This window comes from Desmodus rotundus, chromosome 2 (genome assembly GCF_022682495.2).
Source record: "Desmodus rotundus isolate HL8 chromosome 2, HLdesRot8A.1, whole genome shotgun sequence".
Taxonomy (NCBI): domain Eukaryota; kingdom Metazoa; phylum Chordata; class Mammalia; order Chiroptera; family Phyllostomidae; genus Desmodus; species Desmodus rotundus.
In genome coordinates, this window is record NC_071388.1 from 4,914,135 (window position 1) to 4,936,055 (window position 21,921).

The 21,921-nt window shown below is 48.5% G+C and overlaps 1 protein-coding gene across 6 annotated transcripts in view; it reads left to right on the plus strand.

Moving 5' to 3' along the window:
* TTC3 (tetratricopeptide repeat domain 3) overlaps positions 1-21,510 on the plus strand; it is a 107,075-nt gene extending 85,565 nt beyond the window's left edge. For all 6 annotated transcript variants that reach the window (XM_053916974.2, XM_053916985.2, XM_053916977.2 and 3 more), the window contains 11 exons: positions 5,305-5,444; positions 6,441-6,509; positions 7,442-7,538; positions 9,203-9,303; positions 11,702-11,792; positions 12,178-12,279; positions 15,409-15,770; positions 16,998-17,124; positions 17,308-17,409; positions 18,946-19,038; positions 20,036-21,510. In XM_053916974.2, coding sequence (XP_053772949.1) covers positions 5,305-5,444; positions 6,441-6,509; positions 7,442-7,538; positions 9,203-9,303; positions 11,702-11,792; positions 12,178-12,279; positions 15,409-15,770; positions 16,998-17,124; positions 17,308-17,409; positions 18,946-19,038; positions 20,036-20,146 — 1,395 coding nt within the window. In that variant the 3' untranslated portion in view covers positions 20,147-21,510. The remainder of the gene's footprint in view (positions 1-5,304; positions 5,445-6,440; positions 6,510-7,441; positions 7,539-9,202; positions 9,304-11,701; positions 11,793-12,177; positions 12,280-15,408; positions 15,771-16,997; positions 17,125-17,307; positions 17,410-18,945; positions 19,039-20,035) is intronic.
* Positions 21,511-21,921: the final 411 nt, after the last annotated feature.

Sequence of the window (21,921 nt, forward strand, 5' to 3'; positions counted from 1 at the left end):
CAGGGCGAGGGACAGAGGACGAGGCTGGGAACATCGTCCCTCTCTCACAGTAGCTTGGCACCACTGACGCACACACACTTGGGAGCGGCCAAGAGCGTGAAAACCCTTGCGTGACTGCTGCCCGCCTCCGTCTTCTGTCTTCCCCCCACCAGGTCTCTGTGTGTCCCCTGCACTTAGTGGAAAATGTTTGTCCTGTGACTTCTCCCTCCTGAGCCTCCCCCAGCACTGACCCTTGTGCCTCTGGTGGCCTTCTTCCTTCCCAAGCCCAGCCACTCCTGCTCGCCCTCTGGGTCCGCTCAGGGGTCACGTTCCTGAGGAAGCAGGCGCTGCTGGCAGCCTCGGGCTTGGGCAGAGGCCCTGGCTGATGCAGTGGCGGGCGTAAGCACCTCACTGTGTTGTGCAGTAATTACCCTTTCATTCACATCTGTTGAGAAACGGTCCACGTGCCGTACAGTTCACCCATTTAAGGTACGTAGGTCAGTGTTTTCAGTACGCGCACGGAAGGGTACAGCCGAGAGCACAGCCTGACGTTGAGAGCTTCCACTGCCCCGGAGAGAAGTCTCATACCCACTGCCGGGCACTCCCCATTCTCCACTCTCCCCCCAGCGCTGGGCAGCCACGCGTTTACCTTGCAGGTTTATGGGCATTTTATATAAATGGGATCTATGGTCTTTTGTGGGTGCCTTGTTTTACTTAGCATAATGTTTTCAAGGTTCATCCATCAGTCCATGTAACATGTATCACTACTTCGTTCCCTTTAAACGCTGATTAATATTCCATTGTGTGGCTACAGTACATCACATTCCATTTGTCCACTCATCGTTGACGGACATTTGAGTGCCTTCCCCTTTCTGACTATTACAAATAATAACTGCTGTGAGCCTCTGGGTACAAGTTTTTCTGTGGACGTGTGCTGTCGTTTCCTTTGGGTGTATCCCTGGGAGTGGGGTTACTGGGTCATATGCTCGCTCCGTATCTTACCGTTCACGAAATTGCCAGAATCTTCCAAAACGACTGCAGCACCTTGCACTCCCACCAGCACGGGCAGGGGCTGCAGCCCCTCCACAGGCTCGCTGACACTTGTCACCCTTTTCCTGCGTAAAGCCATCCTGATGGGTGGGAAGTGGTGTCTTATTCATTGTGGTTTTGATTTGCATTTCCCTAAAGGCTAACGGTGTTGAGCACCCTGTCATATACTTACTGGTTATTTGTATACTTCTATGGAGAAATGTCTATTCCAGTCCTTTGCCCCTTTATTAATTGAATTATCTTTTTGTTGAATTCTAAGAGTTTTTTAAATATATTCTGCGTCCAAGTTGCTTATCAAATATACAATTTATAAGTATTTTCTCCCACCTTCCGTATTTGCGGTACCTGTCTCCCATCTTTATTTTGTGGGTTGTCTAATCAATCCCTTTCTCGATGGGATCATTTACAGCACAAAAGTTTTCTGTTTCCATGTGGTTCATCTTCTCTATTTTTTTCATTTGTTGCTTATGCTTTCGGTATTATCTAAGGAACCATTGTCTAATCCGAGGTTACCAAGATTTACTTCGATACTTTTTTCTGAGAGTTTTATAGTTTTAGCATCTCCATTTAGATGTATGATCCATTTTGAGGTAATTTTTACACATGGGGTGGTAATTCTTCTATGCATATAACCCCACCAAACTGTGATCTCTCTGAAGGGGAAGACTCTTCTTAGTCACCCTTGAACCCCAGTGTTTACACAAGGAGCTCTGCTGATAGTGTCAAACCGTGTGGCCTTGAGCTCCTGAAGAACTAACTAGTGAACGTGGCTTTATGTTCTCGGTCAGCCTGCACCAAGGGGCATCAGCCCTCCACATTCCGTGAGAGCTGCGGCTTTACTTACTGCTCTGTCTGGTTGCTGGTATGGAGCTGAGGGTGTCACCCCTTCTTTCACTTGACAGGTGTTCATGGCACACTGCTCCGAGTGCCAGGCTCTGCGCCGGCTGCCCAGGGCCTGCGGGCAGCACCCTTTTCGCTGCCTGGGCTGCTCTGTGCAGTGGGCTTCTTTTATTTTGTGGATGCTGAGGTATAGCTCACTGTATGTCCTCTTTGGCTTTGTCTGCCAGGAAGTTTTAACACTGTTTCTAAAGTGTGGTTATCTCTTCATGCCATTTATTTTTATATTACTCTCACATCTGGTTTTATTTTAGCATTCTTTTTATTCTGTTTTCTTAGCCTACTTAGCATTGTTTTATTTTTTCTTTTAAAATTTTACATATGTATATATTATTGAAGATACCTCAAGTATTTATTTTGGAACAAAGTTGAGCTTTTAGAAATAGAAGTATAAAACCAAATTTTCTCTAAAGGAGAAAGGGATCACCAGAAAGTGTTTGTAACTGTACCATAACCTGGCGTGCATAGAGGATGCAGTTGCATGCAGGCTGTTTCTTCTTCTGTTCTAATGTTTGGGAGAGAAATCGGCTCATCCTCGTTCACGGAGTCGGAGCGAGTGCATGGCAGCTGGCCTGGCCAGCATTCTGGGGCAGCAGTGCCATCAAAGGGCAGTGGCCCAAAGAGCAGCACTTTCTGTGGGTGAGCTGTGACAGGCAGTTGTCGCCGGGTCATTTCTCATGCCCCAGTATGACCTTAGTAGCACATTGTCTCCCGGCCAGGGGGTTGGATCCGAGGTGAAATCATTGGCTAAGAATAGAAGCCCAGGACAGGCGAGAAACAAGGTTGGTGTGTCTGCCAGCCGCGAGGCATGCCTGTGGACCTTGCTCACAGTGGTGGGAGCGATCCGGGTAGAATAAGCATCTTGTGAGTAGAGTGGGCATGGTGGTCACATCAGTCATTGCAATGACTCAATGAACGCAGGTTCAGCTAGGTTGGAGCCGTGTGAGTAGAGCCTTCCCGTTCTAGAGGGCGTGTCACTGGGCTGTCATTGGCCTGTTAGTCTCAGGGCCGTTGAGATCAACCCTCCGGCTGCAGTAGGACTCAGAAGTCCTTGAGGACCTGGCCTGGCCAGCAAGTGCTGCCAGGAAGACAGAGGCTGGTGATGACAGACACGAGTCTTTTCAAAACTATGTCTCAGAGGAAGTTCTTAAATTTCCTCCTCGTCTTCTGACACCACAGGTCGCTGCTCCCAGAAGCCCTGCTAAGCCTATTCCCTCTACAGCACGACTCCTGGCCTGGAACTTGTCCCCCTGATACTCGAGACCTCACCTTAATCAGCTTGCCGCTGAAGCCATGAGTTTCTTGAAAGAGAAATGTTGGACATTCTGCTGATATTTCTAACAAGGCTTTTTATGGGGAAATACAGTCCAAGTCGCAGCCAACAAACATGTATATGGACTTCTGGGTTGTAGTGTATTAATAGAGTGAGAGCTGCCCACATTGGGAAGAGTTGTTTTGGGGAACAAAGCACAGTGGACTTGAGGCGTGCTGGTCTGTGCTAGAATAGCCTGGTAACTTGAAGTGTCTGTAGTGTGTAGATAGAAGCTTTCTAAGTGGTTATGCTGAAAGACTACTCAAGCCCTGGCAGGGTGGCGCGGTTGGTTTGAGCACTGTCCCTTACACCAAAAGGTTCAGTTCCAGGTCAGGGCAATACCTGGGCTGCAGGTTCAGTCCCCGGTCGGGGCACATACGGCAGACAACCATTCGATGTTTCTTTCTGTCTGTCTCCTTCTCCCCCTTCTTTCCTCTCACCCACTCTCCCCCTTCCTTCCTCTCTAAAATCAATGGACATATCCTCGGGTGATGACTTAAAAGGAAGAAAAGAAAGACTATATGAATTCAGTATTTTTATTCCTTTGCTTTGTAGTCTTTGTCAAACACTTGTAAATTTCTACTCCATCAAAATAATTGCGGGGTCAAAATTATTGAGTTTATATATTTATTTTATTGTTTATTCATAGATTTATTTAAACATCCATATCCAGGTTAATTTTCCTTTTTCCCATGTCTTCTAGTCTAGTACATCATTTGTGTTTTTCTTCTTTGTTAATGTGTTTTATTTAGTTATTCGTCCCAAGGGAGAAATGTATGCTAATCCATTGATCTTCTGCTTTACATCTTATATGCACCCGGACTCATAGGCCCATCCATTCCCATCTTCTGAAGTGCCCTTGTGTCTTTTTATCAGTTTTGCTATTACCACCGTCATCCTACTGTCTCTTGCCTGGGCTGTCGCAAGTGAGATTTTAAGAGATTTTCCCTTTTTCTATCTAGAGTTTTTAACAGTAAGGGTTATAACGCATAATGGGCTATGGAGTCACTTTAGTGATGGTGACTGGAATTATTTTTAACAATACCATGAAATAGAATAGAAATACTAGAAATCTCAGAAAAGGGCTATTTTTTAGGATTGTGTGCGTGCTATGGGTCATTATTAAAATGTATTTGACTATAAGTCACGGTCAAGAACATGTGGAAGCCAGTGGCCCATCTGACACATTAGTGTACCCTTTCACCCACCCCTATCCGTCTCTGTGTCCTTCAGAGTAACTTTCCAAAGCAAGTATCCCGCCATCTCACTGCCCTGCCTAAGAGCCTTCGTTCGCTTCCACCTGCTCTCTGCAGGGTGAGGCCCGCGCTCTGTAACGTGGCTCACAGGGCCCTCTGTGATTCGGACTCAGGGTGCCTTGGGTGCCTTTCCTCCCTGCTCCACCTTCCATACGTCTGTCCACCTCTTGCACCTCTTGCTTTTGTGCAGATAACTTATTGCTGTCCCTTACTGCTGTCCCTTCCCGCTGCTTCAGTCCATTCTGGGGGTGGCGGGCTCATCTCTGAAGACTGGGGTCAGAATATCATGGATTTTGAGAAGTCCTTCCCAAACACCAGACATCCGGCCATGCCATTATCTACTCTTGGTTTGTTTACCTGATGGCCTCCCCTCCTGCCTGGTTCAGTGAGGGCAGGTGGGGGCCAAGGCCACATGTCCGGCAACGTGGCGTCCCCTGAGCCGGGCAGCACAGCCAGCTATGACATGCTCTGTGGGACTGGAGTCGGTGGTTAGGCTGGGACACCACCATAGTTCTGATGTGTCAGGCTCCTTCGTCTTGTTTTTTTGTTTGTTTTTTTTTTCGTAATTAATTTAAAATTTTTAAATTGATTTTAAAGAGAGAGCTGCAGGGGGGAGAGACAAGCATCGATTTCTGTTCCACTTATTTATGCATTCATTGGTTGATTTTTGTATCTGTCCAGCTGGGGATCAAACCCACATACTTGGTGCGTCGGGACGACTCTCTAACCAACTGAGCTACCCAGGCAGGGCTCCTTTGGTTTTTCAAGTACATCTTCCAATTTATTACTTGCTTTCTAAAATGTTTTTAGATCTCAAACACGGAATTAGATTGGTTCCTCGAAGACTTGGAAAAGGAAATTAAAAAATGGCAAGAGGAGAAAAAAGAAATGCAAGAAAGAGTAAAAGTACTGAAGAAGAGAATGAAAAGGATTTCACATGCCATTGAACTGTAAGTAACAGCTGAAAGGTGTGTTTTTTATTACTGGGGTGGGGTTTTTTGGTTATTTTAATACTTTTGATATTCAACTTCAAACTCTGTCAAGTAAAGTGAAAGTTTTAGATGCTGTTTCATTGCATTTTAAAGAATATCTGTTGGGCCCTGGCTGGCGTGGCTCAGTGGATTGGGCGCGGGCTATGAGCTGGGGGCGTCGCTAGTTCGATTCCCAGTCAGGGCACATGCCTGGGTTGTGGGCCAGGTCCCCAGTAGGGGGCACGTGAGAGGCAACCACACATTGATCTTTCCTTCCTTCCTTCCCCCTCCCTTCCCCTCTCTCTAAAAAAAATAAATAAATAAAATATTTTAAAAAAAGAGTATCTGTTGGGGAATTATGTCACCTGAAACTTCTCCCAAACCTGCCGGGTTTGCAGGTGAATAAAGCGGGACTGAATTAACAAACAGGCACTTCCTTCCAGTCTGAAGCCCACCTCTCCTGTGAACATGACGTTTGGCCTTTCTCTGTATCTGTGAAATGAGGGGCCAGTCTGGATCTTAAGCTTCTCCTCAGCACTAAGACTGTGTGATGATTATTTTATTTATGGGAGTGTGTTGGACTTTAAGTTCTGTTTTAGAGAGCAGAGGCTGTTTGCACTTCGAATGACAGCCACTGGTCCTACTGTGCTCCTCCCTGTCTCGTGCTGAACCAGCCAGAGGTGCCCCTTGAAGTGGACTGAGGCAGGGTGACCCACACGCCAAGCATGTGACCTGGTAGTGACCATGTGAATTGGCTGAAGTCAGTGGTCTGCCCTCCAAGTGTAAGGAAACTTCCCCGAAAGAAAACCCCAATTCTGTGCCTATTTAGAAGATACTAGAAATGACACAAAATGCAAAAACTTGTAAAGAACTCAAGAATTTTTGCATGGATGTGGGTAGAATTTACCCTGGGATTGGGGGGGTTTTTTTTAATCTTGGAAAATTAATTAAAATTTGATGATTATGCTTTCATAGGTACACTCAGAAAAATGATGGAAAGGATAAGGAACTGGAATTCCTTCTGCATCAGCCCTCTGAAATCAGGCAAATTAAGCTTAAATTTGTTTTTTCTGTCTTATTATACTTTTAATACCAGAGACACAGGCACACTACATTTCTAAATATATTGTTACTTGTCTGTGTTTTAAATAATTATGTTTCTCTTTCCTTTATTTTCTGTTTTATTCTTTAATATCCAATAGGTTTATTCTTTAAATATTTTTATGTTATGATGTTTTATTTTATATTGTTGAATTATATTAAATATTTTATATTTATTGAATTAATTTGAAACTAAATAAATGTGTCTTAAAAAACTTTGGTGTTACGTGAAGTGTCAGACTCAACTATATTATAGTAGTTTGTTGCTCTGTGATTATAGGTTCCTTAAAGAATTTTTATTATGAACCTATAAAAAGTTTTCTTTTTAACCTTTCTTAATGGAAACAATGTTTTCACATACTGGTAACCAGTCTGTTCGGTAGGAAGCCGCTGTATTCTGCTTTTCTCAGATCGTTTCATACACACATTTCCATTCACAGTATGGCGCGTGGCCGCCTCTGTTCTGGCTGTTACAAACGCATTGCCATGAACAACTTCGTGTAGATCATTTTTTCCTCTGGGTCATTTCCTCGTGATAGGTGTCAGGATGGCATTTCTGACTCCAAGGGTGAGGGGTGTTCTGTAAAGTTTATTAATCTGGGAGGTTGACCCCCACGCATGCTGGTGGGAATGGCGAGCCTGGTTCTCCGCTCTCACACCGGTTCCTTGCTTTGCGTTGCCTCCTGCCTTTGATCGATGGGAAAGCACAAACAGCCCCTGTGAGTCTGGAGTGTGTGGTACGGTATTTAGCAAGAAGTTGCTCTAGAAGACGTTGTGTCTTCTGGTGGCATGATTTCAAGTTAACCTGGCTGTAGCCTTTGTGATCTCACTGGTTAAACTTTTTCCATAAACTGTTTTTTCTTTACTCTTTGCAGTAATGCATTTACAAATGAGAAGATGAAACTGGAAGAGAACGTAAAGAACGGGAAGAAGCATTATGAAAAGGTTCTGCGAAGAGCTGTGGCTGCAGAGGTGAGCCCAGGCCCTGGCGTGACTGCCTGCCAGGTGTGGCAGGAGGTCACTGCTCTGTGCTGAGTCACGAGTGAGGCACAACACTGCCAGAAAGCGTGCCACCCTCGACGCTGCCTCCGGGAGCAGCCGCTCTTCCTCGCCTGTAGCTCTTTCATTGTTTGCCCTTGTGCTTACGTTGTGTAGCGTAGCTGTGCTCGGTGCGCACCGGATTGCGTAACCAGATTGCCTCCCTTGTGGAGCGTTAGAATTCAGGCATTTTTTATGCTCTCCACTTCGAGTGGATGGCTTCATGCTATTTAATGAAGAAGGGCTATACCATGAAGTGGTCAACCATAAAACCATATTTGCTGATGCTGGAAAAGGAACTTGAAAATCACCCACTTGTTACGAACATACTTTCTCCTCGCCCCAGAAGAGTGCGTAGCAGTATCAGTGTACTGTGTGAGAAAGTGAGACAAAAATCAAGACAATGACCCCTGGCTATATATTGTTTAGTTCCTGAAACATGCTTGTCATTTGTCTAATTAAGTAAATGTTATTTATTGGTATATATGTCCATGGTTATTCCGGGAAAATAAAAAAAGGCTTAGCTTTACAGTCTGCAAACATAAGCCTTCAGTTAAATACCGACTGTGCAGCTATTTCTACGGGAAGGAAAGGAACAGCAAAGTGCCTGCAGTTTGTGGGTCCCGCACTCACGTCTGTGTCCCAGAGCTTGTTCGGTGCTCATGTACCGCCACCTGGCAAGCAGTTTTGCTGGTGGGTCCCGTCAGGGTCCCTGACACCTGGACTGAAACGGGCAGTCCTGCACTTCCTGCAGAGGGTCCCACAGACATGGCCAGTGGGCTTGTGGGGAAGCAAGAGTGCACAGTTGCTGATGCCCGTGCTGAGAGCAGCTGCTCTGTGGCCTCTGGAGCCAGTGGGGTGCAGCCTTGGGTTGTTCTGCAGGCCCCGGCCCTCTGCTCACCTTGGACAGGACCACAGGTCACACCCACCAGGGGCGTACATACACACGGATAACCTCAGTCCGGGCTCAAGCAAGAAGCCACGCGGGAAGTTTCACATCTGAGAAAAGCATCACTAAGGCACTGTGTTCTGCCGTGTGTAAATACACTCCTTTGTATAATGTGCACCCACATTTTTGTGCGCTTATACACAGGATTATGTAATCACTGTATCCATGTATAAGGTGCATCCTTATTTTTCCCTCAAAAATGTGGGCAGAAAAGTGTGCAATATACATAGCAAAATACAGTATATATTTTACTGTCATTTTGTTACTCTAGTTTCAAATCCAAAAGTTCTAATTCATGTTCACCTGAGTGAAATGACAACATAATCAAGTTCTGGTGATTTTGTCATTGTGTATTATTTAGGAAGAAACTTTAAAATAGTTTTGGCCCTGGCTGGTGTGGCTCAGTGGATTGAGTGCTGGCCTGCCAACCAAAGTGTCACTGGTTCGATTCCCAGTCAGGGCACATGCCGGGGTTGCGGGCCAGGTCCCCAGTTGGGAGTGTGCAAGAGGCAACCACACATAGATGTTTCCCTCTCTGTCTCCCTCCTTTCCCCTCTCTCCAAAAATAAATAAATAAAATCCTTAAAAAATACATAAATAAGTTTGTTTTTCAGTTTTAAAGTACTTAAGCGTTCTAATCTAATTGTAGGTGTCTGTGCTTGAAAATGTGAAGGAGACGGAAATGCGCAAGTTATGGATCCTGGAATCACAAGCAGTTCGGTACCTGCAGAGCCTGAAGCAGTTGGACAGGTACTGTGCGGCACTGTGGGTATATTTCCCAGTGGGTCATTTAGTTGGTAAAAGTTACAGGTGATTTGAGAAAAAAAAACTGTAGGCAGGGCCATTTTATTTTTAATAGTTATACAATTAATACATGTTCAGTTGTAGAAAAATCAGAATGTTAAAACAAAAATGATTAGAACTGTCCATAATTCTAAATTGAGGTATAGTTAATATTTTGGAATAAATTCACTACTATTTTTAAAAAGTGAAAATGTGTATTTTTTCCACTAAGAATAGGAGACTTCCTCCTTTCTCATCAATGATAGTGCTCCAACCTGACGTGGAAAGGTTAAGTCGGACTCCAGCATACAGCCGCGTCCCGAGGGGCCCGGCGCCACTGGCATGGGGGCGGCTGTTAAAAGCTGCACTGCAGCAGCCACCCTTGCGGCTAAATTTTTATGCACATTAGCAGTCATTTCCATGCAATAAGTTTCTGGAATGGAGATCAAACTTCTCAAGGCTTTTCGAACATTTTGCCAAATTGACTTCCCCTAAGCACAGTCATCTAACAATCCCAAGGGCAGAGTATGGGAATGACACTTCAGAGGAGGTCCAGCGTGCGCACTTTTTCAGCTCTCCACGATCTTTACCTGTTTTTGTTCGTTTCGCTTTGTTTTTAGAATAAGGTTTACCTGAGACCCCTTAAGGGTTTCCTGCAGTCTGCGTTTAGCACTTTGCCGTGTGGATTTTCAAACACGGGTTACTTTTCCCGTCGTTGTTGTTGTTTTTACTACTGTATTCCGCACACAGGTTTTAACTTTTTAATCCCAGGTGTTTCATCCTTCCCAACGCTTTTGGATTTGATCACAAACCCTCCACGCTAACCCAGAGTTTCTTTGAGTCCTGGAAAATACGTCTAGTTCTTTATTTCTTCATTTCTTTAGAAGATTTTATTTATTTTGTTAGAGAGAGGGGAAGGGAGGGAGAAAGAGAGGGAGAGAAACATCAATGTGTGGTTGCCTCTCAAGCGCCCCCTACAGGGGACCTGGCCTGCAGCCCAGGCATGTGCCCTGACGGGGAATTGAACTGGCGATCCTTTGGTTTGCAGGCGGGCGCTCAATCCCGAGCACCACCAGCCAGGGCCGTTTCTTCATTTTTAAGATTTAGTTTTTTTCACATGCGCAGACCTTCCTGATTAAAGATGAACTAATATGCTGGTTCAGATAGCAGGACTCGCACAGCTGTAGCGGACGCCCCGTGGTGTTCAGGACTGTACCTCGTTCTCTCGGACAGTGTCCACTTCCTTAGTAAACCTCATGGCGTACTAGCTTATCCTTAGGAGTCTACGCTAACTCTGCCCACTCCGCCGAAGAACAGGAAAAGACGAAAGGCATCAAAGGGTTGTTCCAGGTTTTCCTTAAGGTGTACCATGGGAACCGGCACAGTCACGGATCGATAGTGTTTCTGATTTTCTCGGTGAAGTGGAGGAGCAGAAACTTCCAGTAGACCGGGTGTGGGAGGCACTGAGATCATCAACCTGTTGTGGACATCAGGCCCCACCCTTTATTTTACAGTAAGATAGGAATTAGGGTTTCTAGCAAAGTTTTAAATGTTCTAGGATGCCTTTTTCTAAAATTCACAGATGACAGCCTTTAATATTAAACATGGATGTCTGCCGTGGCTGGTGTGGCTCAGTGCATTGAGCGCCAGCCTATGAACCAAAGGGACACTGGTTTGATTCCCAGTTAGAGCACATGCCTCTCATGCGCCCAGTAGGGGGCGCATGAGAGGCAATCACACACTGATGTTCCTCTCCCTCTCCTTCTCCCTCCCTTCCCCTCTCTAAAAATAAATAAATAAAATCTTAAGAAAAAAATGGATGTCAAAATGAAGTATGGCCAAATATTCAAATTTGGGTAAAGAAATTAAAATTCAGGAGTATATTTGCTCTCTGCCCATCAGTGTTGGGGTTGGGGTTAGATCAGTTATTAAAATTTCCTGGAGTGTCTCTAGTGGTGTTTTTAAGATAAGCAATTCTTTAAAAATAGTTGTTTGTTTTGTGTGTGTGAATGTGTGAAATGTATCTTTCATGTTTAAAGGTTTATTTCATTTGTACTTTAGTGCTTTCAATTTATTTTTTTTATTTTTGTTTTAAAGATTTTATTTATTAATTTTAAATGGGAAGGGAGGGGGAAAGAGGGAGAGAAACATCAATGTGTGGTTGCCTCTTGCACTCCCCCTACTGGGGACCTGACCTGGCCCGCAACCTAGGCATGTGCCCTGACTGGGAATCGAACCCATGACCCTTTAGTTTACAGACTGGCCCTCAGTCCACTGGGCCACACCAGCCAGGGCCAGCGCTTTCAATTTTAAAAACTATTTTAAAGTGGACATTAAGCATTTTCATGTTTTTCTACTTTTTCAGTAATGCTGCAGTGTATATTAATCTGGAATCTTACATGCGTACGTGGGAATCATTTGTTTCTGATGTAAGAAGAGAAATGGAGAGCGCAAAGGTAAGTTATAAAATAGTCTGGAAATCTGTCAAAATCCGTATGATGGTTATAATTCGTTTTTTGAGCTGGTGAAGGCGATGTGTGTTTTTTGTTTAAGTTTTAAGAAGAATTTTTCATGAAAGTGATGATATTTTCCCAACTGTGGCAGACTCTGCCCTCACTGATGCGGGTAAGAGCAGTAACGTCTGGTCAGACTGCAGAGCACCCTAATTAATGAGGTCTTATTCTGAATTCTTGCCTTACAAGAAATAATAACTTCAATACCTTTTGTTTCAGTTGTGTTTCTTGGAAAATTGCTGTTTTCAATGTATAGTAAGAAAAATAGATTGTGGTTTTTCCCTTGGAATTTTTTAGAAAAACTGAACACCTTTCCTTCTACCTGCAGTCTCAGTTTGAAGAGCGCATTGAGGCAGTTAAAGATGGTTGTTGGCTCAGCGAACTTCCCAAAGTGCAGATTGTGGAGCTCTCGTTTCCTGCCTATAGCACAGTGAGTCTGTCATCTTCTTTCGAAGGGAAGAAGATGCAGGGCGAGCCGCCGGTTCTTTCTTCACTGGCCCACGTGGTCGGTTGTTGTGGATTGGGATGGGATGGATGGGATGGGATGAATTAGTACTTGCCTTCGTGTTTTCATTGTTGGTGCTACTGGTTAACCTTTTAAGCATTACAATAAGCATTCTTACATAAATGGAAGACATTCTTTCTCCATCGGGGTCTGAGGAGAGGACTGGGGTGAACACAGTGCTGATACAGCCCCCCTTTCCTGTCTGGATGCTGGGGTTGTGTGTGTGTGTTTTCCTGCATTTGAGAAAATACTCCAGGTGTAGCAGGTACCAATGCTTCAGATACGGTTTATTCCTCAATGCTTAGAGGCATAAGACCACAATCTGGAAGTTGAGATTTGTTTTCTCATTAAATATGCTATACGTGAGACATACAGGGGTTTTGTTGGTCTGGCATGTTATGTTTTACTGCTGGTTTGAGGTGTATGCTTCATCTTCTGAACAACAGTGATTGACAAGCCGGGTTTTTTTTTTTTTCATTTTAAAATATGCAACATAGTAAAGAAAAGCATTGATTTTACTTTGTGGACTTTAAACTGTGGCTTAACCTAGTATGACTTTGCTTTATTCCAGCATACATATTATTTGAACACAGCAGATGTTCAGTAAATGCTAGATTGAAAGGAATTACTTCTAAGGGAGATCAGATCGTAAAAATTTAAAGAAGGGCCCTGGCCAGTGGGCTCAGTTGGTTGGGCGTTGTCTCACAAACCAAAAGGTCGTGGGCTCAATTCCTGGTGAGGGCTCATGCCTGGGCTGTGTGCTCAATCCTGATCTGATGTGCACGAGAGGCAACCGCCCGATCGCTGTTTTCTCTCTCACATCGCTGTTTCTCTCCCTGTCTTTCTCCCTTTCTTCCCTTCTCTCCCTACAATCAATAAGCATGTCCTCAGGTAGGGGATAAAAAAGGACTGAAAGAGGGGGACTCTATTTACAAGTTGAGATAGGTTTCAGAGTGTTTCCGCACAATGTAGAACTCTTCCGGTTCTGCAGTAGCCTGTAAGGTGACTCTCCCCAGGGCTCCATTCGTGCCTGGGCCCGGTCGTTCCCCAGCCTGAGGTGCACACTGTCCTCACTCCCTGCCTCCTCCCTCCCCGAAGCCTGGAGGCTTAGGTGACAAGTTCCCTGCAGTCAGGAGGCTGATCCTGAATGTCTTTTTCTTATCTGAACATTGCACATTAAGCGTTCAGACTTACATATTCAACCACAAAAAATGTTAAAACGTTAAAAAGTTTAGCCACTGTGAAATATATGAGTAAAATATTCTATCAAGGTCCAAAGTATTTTCTCCACGGAAGAGTTTTCTCTCCATTGAAATGAGTAAGAAGCAGAGTTTTATTTAGAAGTAAATTAAAGATCACTTACCATTTACAGTTTTTCCAAGTTCTTACAGACGATATGGAGGGTGGGGGGAATGATAGATCTCAGTAGAATATTTTACTATTAAATTTTAATTCTGGCTTATGAACTTTATAAATGCTGAAAAGAACTGTAATGTCCAAACTCCTGGGAACTGTCAGTGTGCCAGCAGCTTGAATAATGAGCACCCTGAAAAATCCTCTGTGCTATTTCTCCCTGCTCACCATGGGCATTGAGCGATGATGAAGATTGGATGTGGTCTGTGCCCGCAGAGCGCATAGGGTTTGGGGACCGAGGCGTTAAACCCACAGTTACAACTGGAGTACGCCAAGGGTTTTCATAGGTGTGCAGGATGCTGTAACAGCGTAAACCAGGGTCACTGACCCACGCCAGAGGCCTGGGCCTCGGCAGAAGCTGCCCTTTGGGCATCTTAGTGAGCCAGAGACCTGGAACAGGAATTACCCAGGGAAGGCAGGGTGGTGGGGAAGGCTGGGTGGCGTTGTGTCTGGAGGGCCAGGCGGACCCTACTGGAAGAAGCCCCATATTTGGAGGCTGGGAAAAAGAACACACAGAAGGGGCGAGAGTGAGAAAGATTACCAAGTACACCCAGGGTCAGCAGTTTGGACTTGACCTCAGGTCACTAGGGAGCCAATAGAGGTTTTAAGTAAGGGGACAACATCAGCTTTGTGCTCTGTGGTGATCAGTTTGACCATGGTGTGAGGAAGTGGGAGGGGCTGGAGGAGTTTCCAGGTGACTGGTCACCAGCACCGCCAGGCCCCGGATGGGGTCAGGGGCAGTGGGGTGGGGCAGAGAACAGGCCTGAGAGGTATGGTGGAGGTGCAGTCGAGAAAGCTGTGCCACCGGTGAGATTGGGGCTCAGGGTATGCGCCTTGGAGGGGGAGGACGGCCCCCACTGCCGTCAGGGGTGACACAGGCCCTAGAGGGGGAGCGCTCCAGTGGGGTCACTCTGCGGGGTCTAGTGTTGAAGATGTTGAGTCGGAGCCACCAGCAACCACCCAAGTGGGTCTGCCCACTAAGAAGTTCGGACGTGCAGAGTTGGGGCTCAGGAAAATAGTTTTTGAAAGGGGGGTGTTATTGGCAGCAAGCCCTCGGTCACTGAGGCATGAGAGACTATGAAATGGCCCCGGGGGCGGGGGTGGCATGAGGCAGAGACCCAGGCCCTGGGTGATAGCACCCTAAGGAGCTTCAGCACTTAAGGCCTGGCCAGGCCTGCGGGGAGCTGAGAAGGGGTGCCAGAGCCGGGGAGAGGTGGAGGCCAGCCACGTGCAGGACAAGAACATGACCAGCCACGTGTAGGTGTCCCGGGGGCTGGTGATGGGGGGACTGTTGGTGGCCTTGGCAAGGGCAGTTTTAGGAGTGTTGGGACAGCTCTTGATTCGACAGCCACAAAGTGTGGCTGGGAAGGGAGTCGGGTGCTGGAAGAGGTAAAAGTGAGGCGGTGTTTCAAATTTCACAGAGAAAATAAGGAACTTTAAAGAGAGGTATTTAGGAGTCGGAGTCCAACCCTTTTCTAACAGTGCACAGGTTATGTTGCGATCAGTAATTTTTTTTAGCAAAAACTAAGAATTAATTGTATTCCCGTGCTCCCGAGCACCTGGTTTTGTTGTAGCCCTGCACAGCTGTGGGTCTCTGTCCGTGCGTGTTTCTCTGAGCACTGCCGTGGTGCCTCCTCACAGGTGCTCTTTGAGTCGCCTCCGGAGTCTCCAGGTTGTGATGATCCGGGTCCCTCGACCTCTGCAAGCCACGGGGCCGGCGACGGAACAGCGGTTCCCAAAGTCTCAAGTCTGGTCTCTGCCAGTGACCACCCCGAGGGGGCTCCCTCTCCACCACAGCCAGCCTCGCCCTCCGGTCAGCCGGAAGCTGCCCGGCCGCCAGCGTGCACGGGCGCTGTCCAGGCAGCTCAGTCAAAGCACAGGCATGTGGCTGACCAGAAGCTGCCTGTCCCTGCAGCACGCGCCGCCCGGTCAAGCCACTCTCCAAAAAAGCCGTTCAATACTATCATCGAGCATCTGTCGGCGGTGTTCCCCGGTTACAGCAGGTACGAGGGTGAGACAGGGTGGCTCTGTTACAGGCTTTCAGTGACCCAGGGTTTCCCCATCAGAGGTACATAAGGCCAGTTAGGGGCTGAGGCGGAAAGGATTGCACGGTTGTTTTATTGAGAAAGATGAGTGCTACATTTCCTTTTTGTAAGCAATAAAGGTGAGCATCTTGAAATCTGTTTTTTAATATGCCTGTCTAGATTGAGAACTTCGAACACGCATCAGAACCTATGACTGTTTCCTAAGACATTGATGAGATCAGTAATGTGCTCCAACACTAGTTACAGAGCCACTGAGTGAGCTGCAAGACACCGGCTTTATATCATTCTGGAAACCACATGCCTTATGCAGGGTGTGAGGAGGCAGCAGCCCCTCACGCCGTGCAGGCCAGCCCCTCCGACTTTCAGAGGAGGGAGGTTGAAAAGTCTGGGTGTAAGGGTGGAGAATCAGGCGTGTGGGCAGGTTACAAGGGGAATCGTTGTGTAGGGGGTGGAGGGGCGATGCTGCGTTTACCGGTCAGCCTGAGTTCTCAATCCGCACATCAGCAGGGCCGCTCCTCAACCTAGGCCTCGCTCTCCGGGTTGTGGTGAGGGCAGAGGCGCTCCTGGCCTGCGGTGAGGCGGAGGGAGTGTGTCCGACGGCAGCTAGGAAGAGAGGGTTCCACATCCCGGGACGGTTCCGCACCACTAATCCTCGTCCACTGGAGCTTGTGAACCGTTCGGGCTGTGAAGACCTTGCTGTGGGTTAGATTTTTAAGGGAGGAGGTCAACAAGAGGTTCCTCTTAGAGATGTTACTGGTTTCAAGTCAGCACCAATGGTGTGTGGCCGTTGGTGATGTTGGATAAATGGCTGTGCAAGGGCAGGCGTCTGCTGTCGCAAATGGGTCCAGAGGATACACCGGAGATGTGTGTGTGTGTGTGTGTGTGTGTACACATATGTACGCACACACACACCTGTATGTACACATACATGTATGAAAATGAAATTCTATTTGGGTAAGAACTTAGCAACAATATAGAAATTTTCATAACTAGGTGGGAAGAGGGATTCTGCTATTTTATATATAGTTACTGTCATCTGCAAATTAATTTTTTGTGTGTATATTTGTTTCTTTTAGTTGTTGGGTTGATACTGGCACATAATATGTCTTTTTTTTGCGCATAACACTTCTCAGCAGTAGAAAACTTTGACTTTCTGCTGTCATTTCTCCCCACTTTCCCTGTCAGCACCGAGCTTGCTGGTTTTGTTAAAAAAGTGCGAAGCAAAAGCAAGAACTCGCTCGCAGGCCTGAGCGTTGACGACGTTGTCCAGAGGGTGACGAAGCTCATTCTGGACGGAGTGAGAGCCCAGAAGGTCAGTGTCTCCCACAGATGCAGGGGTGGTTCTGCTTCACCATCGTCGGGCTACCAAACGTGAGCACCGTGAAAAACGGAAACCAGCTTGCCGCCAAAGTGTGGAGAGCCGTTTTCTAAAGACAGAAGACGGTCAAGCTTGTGCATAGCTGAATGTTCTTCCTCACCCGCATTCTCTCTGCAGCCAAGTCCAGGACAGGACGGGAGGCCAGGGGAGCCCCACTCCGCTGCTTCTGTGACGGGACCACTGCCCGGGACCCAGGGGCAAAGGACAGCAGGCGTCCCCGTGAGTGTTGTGTGTGTGACTGTAGAGTCAGGGGCTGCTTTGTGTGTTTTTGAGAACAAGAAGGAAATCCATGATTTAGCTCCATTCTGCTCATTTCTAGACTGAATTCACTGTCCCTTAGCGCAGTCAGTGAACAGCGGGGTCATCGTCTCTGCTTCTCCGGGTGCGTTGGGGCCCCACGGAGAGGAGCCCCTGGCACGTGACAGGAAGGGCTGCCCCCGGCATGCTGCAGGAGCTGGGTCTGCAGGCGGTCACATACATCATGCTCACGTCAAGTGGGGTATTTTGAATGGCTGGGAATAATGATTGGGGGTAACTTTCTTCTGTGAGACCAGGGATCACACAGACTCGGTTCTGTCCCTTAAAAGCACTGAGCTTGGTCCCTATCTGCTGTGCAGTTGTCATTGCGATGAAGCTGCTGCCCACTTACTGGGAAGCCTGGCAGCAGCCCAGGTCTTCAGACCCCAGACCCCAGGCCCCGCCGCAGCCCCACTTCTGACCTCAGCCCCACTGCCAGGGCTGCGTGCAGTGCCCCCCGCCCCACCAGACAGTTTCTGGGCTTTGGTTCAGGGCCACCGTGTCTTGTCAGCCGCTAAGGACACAGATAAGCAAGGCTCATTTCCTGCCTTCAGGGTGCTCAGGGGGCAGAGGGGAGTGAGCGAGGGCCGAAGTGGATGGCGCCCTGTGGGTGCCGTGAGCTGCAGGGAGAACTTGGTGCGGTGTCTTCGGTGTCCTTGGGTGTCGCCCTGGGGCTCTGCCTTCGCCCGGAGCCGCCTCTGTGCAGCACACCCCTGCGGCCGTCCTGTCCCGGGCCCCACACCGGCCCTGGTCAGGAAGTCAGCTGGCCGGGACCTGCTGGATTGTTTGGTTTGATTTGCAGTAGTGACCCACCTTCACAGGGACATCAGGAAACAGAGAAAAGTCAGATCTCTCCCAAGCGAAAGCAACCATTCACCCTGTTACCTGTCCAGACTCCTCCTCGGCAGCTCTCGCAGCCTTTCTCTCGCTGTTCACAGTCTGAGTTCCACGGGCGTGGGAGGCGTGCTGCTTTGCCGCCTGCTTTTATTCCGGGGGCTGCGTGAGCAGCTTTTCCCCATCAGGGACTACGGCGTCCTTCAGATTTCAGTCGGCCACGCAGGGGTCGGTAGTGTAGATGGGTCGTAATCCACTCGACCGTCCCCAGCTGTTGGAGAATTAGGTGAATGATTAACTTGTGATACTCAGTTCTGTACTTAAGTATGGGATGCGATTAAAATAGGCATTTGTATATTTTACCAGGAAATCTATTAACTGTATAAAACATCCCTCTCTGAGGATGTTAGAATTTTAGAAGTATACTTTTCTTTTTGTACTTTTATATTCTCTCTTAAGAAGCGCTATTTAAAAATAAGTTGTTTCATGAGTCTGCTTAGCTGTAATGGGGAGTAATTTGTCACTTCAGTGGTGCAGGTGTTGGAAGGCCACCTGTAGGAAGGTTCTGTGCAGTGAAGAGGAGTTTACGCGGAATGCGTCACGCGCCTACCTTTGTTCCCGCAGGCCCCGGGCGCACCTCGCTGTGAGGTGTGCGGCGAGGTGATGAAACCCAGAAGCTTGCGTGTGCTGCACTGTGGGCACAAGTGTCACAAAGGGGTAAGTGTCCTCGTCGGCGGTCCTCATGTCGTGCATGCAGACTGTGACGGGTTTTGAAAACAAAAGGGGCTTTTTCCCCGGCACCGACTGTGTTTTCAAAGCACTTCCCCTCTAGTCCCCTGTGGAGTGTCACTGTTTCCGGGTACCGGTGCCCTGAGAGGGGACGAGCCCTGGGCCCTGGGCCCTGCGCCGCTCTCGCCCCCACCTCGTGTTGGGCACCGTGAGCTCCACCGGCGAGGCGGGCGCTGACCTTCAGAGCAGCGCTGGGCCCTCAACAGGTGGTTTCTTACACTCGTGGAGCCAGACGCAACGCCGGTCCGTTCAGTGCGGTGTGCGAGGTGAGCTTAGCGTTTTGGAGGAGAGACACTCGCTTCACTAGTCCATTGTGCCTGATCCCGACAATTCCGGGATTGGGGGTCGCTGTTCCGGCGTTTGTCCTGCACCCTGATGCTGGGCTAGAAGAGACCAGGTCTCTGCCATGTCGGCACGGGAGTCCCCGAGAACAGGGATGAATACAGCGCACTCGCCGGGGGTGTCGAGGCCGCTGGCCTGTCCGCACGCACCAGGTGTGTGGTGTCTGCCGAGGCCCCGCAGACCTCACACACGCCCAGCTCTGTGGCGGCAGCAGGCCAGCAACTGGGGGCCACGGTGCGCAGACGGGCTGCACCTGCGGGCTGCTGGGGTGTGCGGCGACCAAGGTCAGGCAGACCGGGGATGAGCTGGGCGAGTGAGTCTGAGGACCAAGGAAATGCCAGCCTGTAGAAGTCAGGGCATGATGCGGAGCTGGGCTCAGGTGGTGGGGGCAGCGGGAGGCTGGAGACCCTCCCGGCCCGTTTAGGTCAGAGGCCCAGAGTTCTCAGGCAGGTTCAAGGCGGGACCCTTTCCTGTGGCCTGGTCCACACTCCTGGCCTGAACAGGCCTGTGTCCCTGAGTGTCCGGCAGCCCCAGGCCCCACGTGCTCCCGGAGGCGCTGACTGGTTTCCTTTTCTCCTTCCAGTGCTTACAGAAGAGTGTGAGAGGCCAGGGCGCCTGCCCAGCCTGCCGCCCCCAGGACCTCTCGTCAGGGGAGCAGCCTGCACCCTCTGGGGAAGACCGCCTGCTGTCCTAGGCGGTCACGGCTCCCCCAGGGTGATTTGCTGATTGTCGACTGGGAAGACTGACATGACACAACCTTTGGTATCAAAGGCAAGCATCTCTTTGCCCCAAGTCACAGCGCTCATAGGTGGAGATTTGTACATGGTCGACAGTGACTTCTGCTCTCTGATCAGACGCGTCAATGACAGCCCGGTGCTACCAGAATCGATGTAACTGCCTTCTCGCACCGGGCTGACAGCGGGCTCCTTCTGGGAAGCCCCGGCACGCCTCCCAGCCTCACTGGGATTCCGGACCTGCCAAAGGGCCCGGGTACAAATTTCACAAGAGTCGGTGTTCCTGAAAAGACGCCAACATGCTTCCTCAAAGATTCTGCATTTTAAAAATGGGCTTAAGCAAACCACATTTTAATCATTTGTAGTTGACGTTAAAATATTGGCCGAATTAGACCACGATTCAGATCCCTTCATGTGAAACATTGTATGATTTTGATCGTCCGTTTTATTTCCTGGAAGTGTACTTGTAAAGTGCTTATTCGTCTGTCGTCTTGTAAAGGTAGAATCTGATTCTGAAACTTGATTACAGGCCACTCTCTCGTGTCCGCCCGGACTTTTCACCCCTGAAGTCCAGGCTCCGTATGTGTTTCCCAGCCTCACATTTAAAGCCTATTTTTTAACCCCGTCACTGTTCTCCCGAGTGGCATTAGTGCTGCCTCGTGATTCGACAACAGTGTTTGCGCGTCAGTAGCTCACAGCGGGCACCGTGGGAGTGGTCGCCACCAAGCCCCTCCCTTCTCCCACCACCAGAAACGGACTCTCGCGGGACCGGCAGGCCCTGGGGTCCCTGTCCCACACGCTTCGTGTTTGACGTTCGTGTGCGGTGACGCATGCACTTGTGCTGTGGCCTTCTAACAACGTTAGAAACTTAACACAAATCGTTCTCTGTAGTGACTTACACACAGTGGTAAGTGCAGACACACAAACTCTGGACGCATTCCATTCCTCTCGCACAGGAAGGATCAGTAAACGTTCTCCATTGTGCTTTGTGCCCCTGGACGCTCCCAGCCAGCCCCAAGTTTGGGAGCCAATCTTGCCGCCCTCCTCTGCCTTGTTCCTGTGAGTTTTGGTGTCCTGGTGACCTAGTCTGTAGCCACTTAGTCCCCGCTTTGCAGCAGACTCCCCACGCGGGTCCGGAGCATCGTCTGCGCGTTCCTGCGGACGGAGAACTGGAGGGATGAGGGCCGCAGGACCAGCTCACAGCAGCGCGTGCAGAGGGAACGCAGAGCAGCTGGGGGACGCGTGTTGCACGTAACTTCAGGCCTGTGAACATGCCTTACACATGTCCTGTGTGTGTCAAAATAAAGAGTATTTTTAAATGGCATCACTCCACTGGTGTGCTTGTCCGTTCTTTCTGAAATAACATTGAAAAGGATTCTCCTGGAAATTCGCGACGCTCGTGTTGTGCTCAGGTTTTTAACAGACTTCACCAGGCGGGAAGAGCCGTGTTGCGTCCGGGGAGTCCGACCACAGGTCTCAGGACGTTTCAGAGTCTGGGTCGGAACATTCCTCTGTGTCCCCAAGATCGGCTCTTCCCATTCATGAATGGGCAGTTTACACAGAGAGACAGTTAACTGTTTTAGGCAGAAGGAACAGGTTTTTTGTATGAATACACACAATACTGAAATTAATTACATTATTGATTTTTTTTTTGAGGCACTTGTGGGTGCATGGAACACAGGGGGCGATCAGTGAGGTTTCCCATTTGGAGGACCTCCTGCATGTGCCGAGCACT